Source organism: Fonticula alba, assembly GCF_000388065.1.
Source record: "Fonticula alba strain ATCC 38817 unplaced genomic scaffold supercont2.1, whole genome shotgun sequence".
Taxonomy (NCBI): domain Eukaryota; order Rotosphaerida; family Fonticulaceae; genus Fonticula; species Fonticula alba.
This window is the reverse complement of record NW_009242971.1, coordinates 525118-527370: the sequence shown is the minus strand read 5'-3', so window position 1 is coordinate 527370 and position 2253 is coordinate 525118. Positions and strand designations below refer to the sequence as shown.

Genomic DNA, 2253 nt, shown 5'->3' with positions numbered 1-2253 from the left:
TTTTCCCCGAAGATACGACCTCCGTCCCTTCCTCTGGTCTTCGGGCTCCTGGGTCCGGGCTAAGTCGTCTTTTGATGGGGGAATTTTTCGGGCGCATCCACGACCCTTCTCCGCGCCGGGAGCATCGCGCCAGCCAAGATCGGTGAAGCCGCGCTTGTTCCTCCGCCTTTCCCTTTTCTGCCCTCCCTCCCCCTTCTCCCCATCCTCCACCATGTTCACCGCCATTGCTGCTACCAGCCGCCACGCGGCGAAGCAGGCCGTTGTCCGGCCCGGCCCGGCCCTGGTCACCCGTGCCATGTCCATGGATCCCTTCAACACCGACGCCCTGTCTGACCTGCCGGAGGACCTGCAGATGTTGCGCAACACCGTGCGTGACTTCTGCGCCGCCGAGCTGGCCCCCATTGCCCAGTCGGTGGACAAGGAGAACGAGTTCCCCATGGTGCGTGCCGTCAAGCGCTCGCCGCCCCTTTGCGGGCCAGCTGTGCCGCGTTCTGCTTTCCTCCACAACCATGGCCTTTCTGCCCCGGTCTCGCCCACTCACGCCCTGCTGGTCTCTACACCGGGGATGCATTGCTACGCAGCACATGTGGCGCAAGCTGGGTGACCTTGGTGTTCTCGGTATGACCGCCCCGGAGGAGTATGGCGGTGTCAACATGGGCTACTTCGCCCACTGCCTGGTGATGGAGGAGATCTCCCGTGCCTCCGGCTCTGTGGCCCTGTCGTATGGCGCCCACTCGAACCTGTGCGTCAACCAGATCGTGCGCAACGGCAATGCCGACCAGCGCGCCAAGTACCTGCCGAAGCTCATTTCCGGTGAGTACATCGGTGCTCTGGCCATGTCCGAGGCCGGCTCCGGCAGTGACGTCGTCTCCATGCGTCTGTCGGCCGTGAAGAAGGGTGCGTATTCGTGACTCGAGCCTTGTGCCAACCCATGCCGACCCATGGTCCTGACCTTTTTGCTGCTCTCTCTGCTGCTGCTGCTCTCTCTCTCTCTCTCTCTCTGCTGCTGCTGCTGCTGCTCTTTCTCTGTCTCTCTCCCTCCCTTCTCCTCGGCCTCTCTCCCTTGTTGCTTCCGACCGGCCCATGGCCCAAAGGCGATAAGTACATTCTCAACGGCACCAAGTTCTGGATCACCAACGGCCCGGATGCCGATGTGCTCGTGGTCTACGCCAAGACCGACCCCTCGGCCGGGCCTCATGGCATCACCGCCTTCCTGGTTGAGAAGGGCATGCCCGGCTTCTCCACCTCGCCCAAGCTGGACAAGCTGGGCATGCGTGGCTCCAACACCTGTGAGCTGGTCTTCGACAATGTCGAGGTCCCGGCCGAGAATATCCTCGGTGAGGAGGGCAAGGGTGTTTACGTCCTGATGAGCGGTCTCGACTATGAGCGTCTGGTTCTGGCTGCCGGTCCGGTCGGGTGCGTCTCGCCCCTTTCCTGAGACGACCTCTACTTTCGCAGTCCCCCCCCCCCCCTCCCGCCCAATATGCCAGTCCTAACAATTGCCTCTCCCCCCCCCCCCCCCCCCCCCCCGATGTTCTCTCACGACCACCACCCTCGCCATGCACAGCCTCATGCAGGCCGCCCTCGATATCACGGTCCCCTACGTCCATGACCGTAAGCAGTTCGGTCAGCCGATTGGTGAGTTCCAGCTCATGCAGGGCAAGCTGGCCGACATGTACACCAAGACCATGGCCTCTCGCTCGTACCTGTACGCCGTGGCTCGTGCTTGTGATCGTGGCCAGGTGTCCAACAAGGATTGTGCCGGTGTCATCCTCTACTGTGCCGAGCGCGCCACCGAGGTGGCTCTCGATGCCATCCAGTGCCTGGGTACGTGCAGACACTTTATTTCGCCGTCCTGCAGGAGGCTATAGCATGCAACAGGCTGTCTGATACCCCTCCCCCCCCCCCTCTCTCCCTCTCTCTCTACATGCTCCCCCAACCTATCGAAAATGTGCAGGCGGCAACGGCTACATCAACGACTACCCGGCTGGCCGGATCATGCGCGATGCCAAGCTCTATGAGATTGGCGCCGGCACTTCGGAGATCCGCCGCATGCTCATCGGCCGTGAGTTCAACAAGTTCTATGCCAAGAACCGCAACTAAGCTGGACATGTCTCCGCCCCCCGCCCGACTGCCTTTCCCTCCTGTTGCACGTGTGGCCATCCTTGTCCGTCGAACTTTTCAGGGCGTATGTGGCCCCTGACGGAATAAAAAAAAAACAACACTTGCATTCTATTGCCCCCCCCCCCCCCC

General features: G+C 61.9%; 1 protein-coding gene across 1 annotated transcript; it reads left to right on the top strand.

Moving 5' to 3' along the window:
- Positions 1-2220, top strand: H696_00108 (isovaleryl-CoA dehydrogenase, mitochondrial). The gene is made up of 5 exons (XM_009493940.1): positions 1-439; positions 582-897; positions 1095-1416; positions 1568-1827; positions 1958-2220. Exons 1-5 carry the CDS (start codon positions 212-214, stop codon positions 2101-2103), a joined length of 1272 nt encoding a protein of 423 aa, XP_009492215.1. The 5' UTR covers positions 1-211; the 3' UTR covers positions 2104-2220.
- The last annotated feature ends 33 nt before the right edge of the window (positions 2221-2253 follow it).

What these genes read in the sequence shown, in the direction of transcription:
- H696_00108 (XM_009493940.1), top strand. Translation starts at nt 212, where the DNA reads ATGTTCACCGCCATTGCTGCTACCAGCCGCCACGCGGCGAAGCAGGCC. An exon ending in TCTGTCGGCCGTGAAGAAGG is followed by an intron (nt 898 to 1,094) that starts GTGCGTATTCGT and finishes CATGGCCCAAAG; the next exon opens with GCGATAAGTACATTCTCAAC. An exon ending in CGATGCCATCCAGTGCCTGG is followed by an intron (nt 1,828 to 1,957) that starts GTACGTGCAGAC and finishes GAAAATGTGCAG; the next exon opens with GCGGCAACGGCTACATCAAC.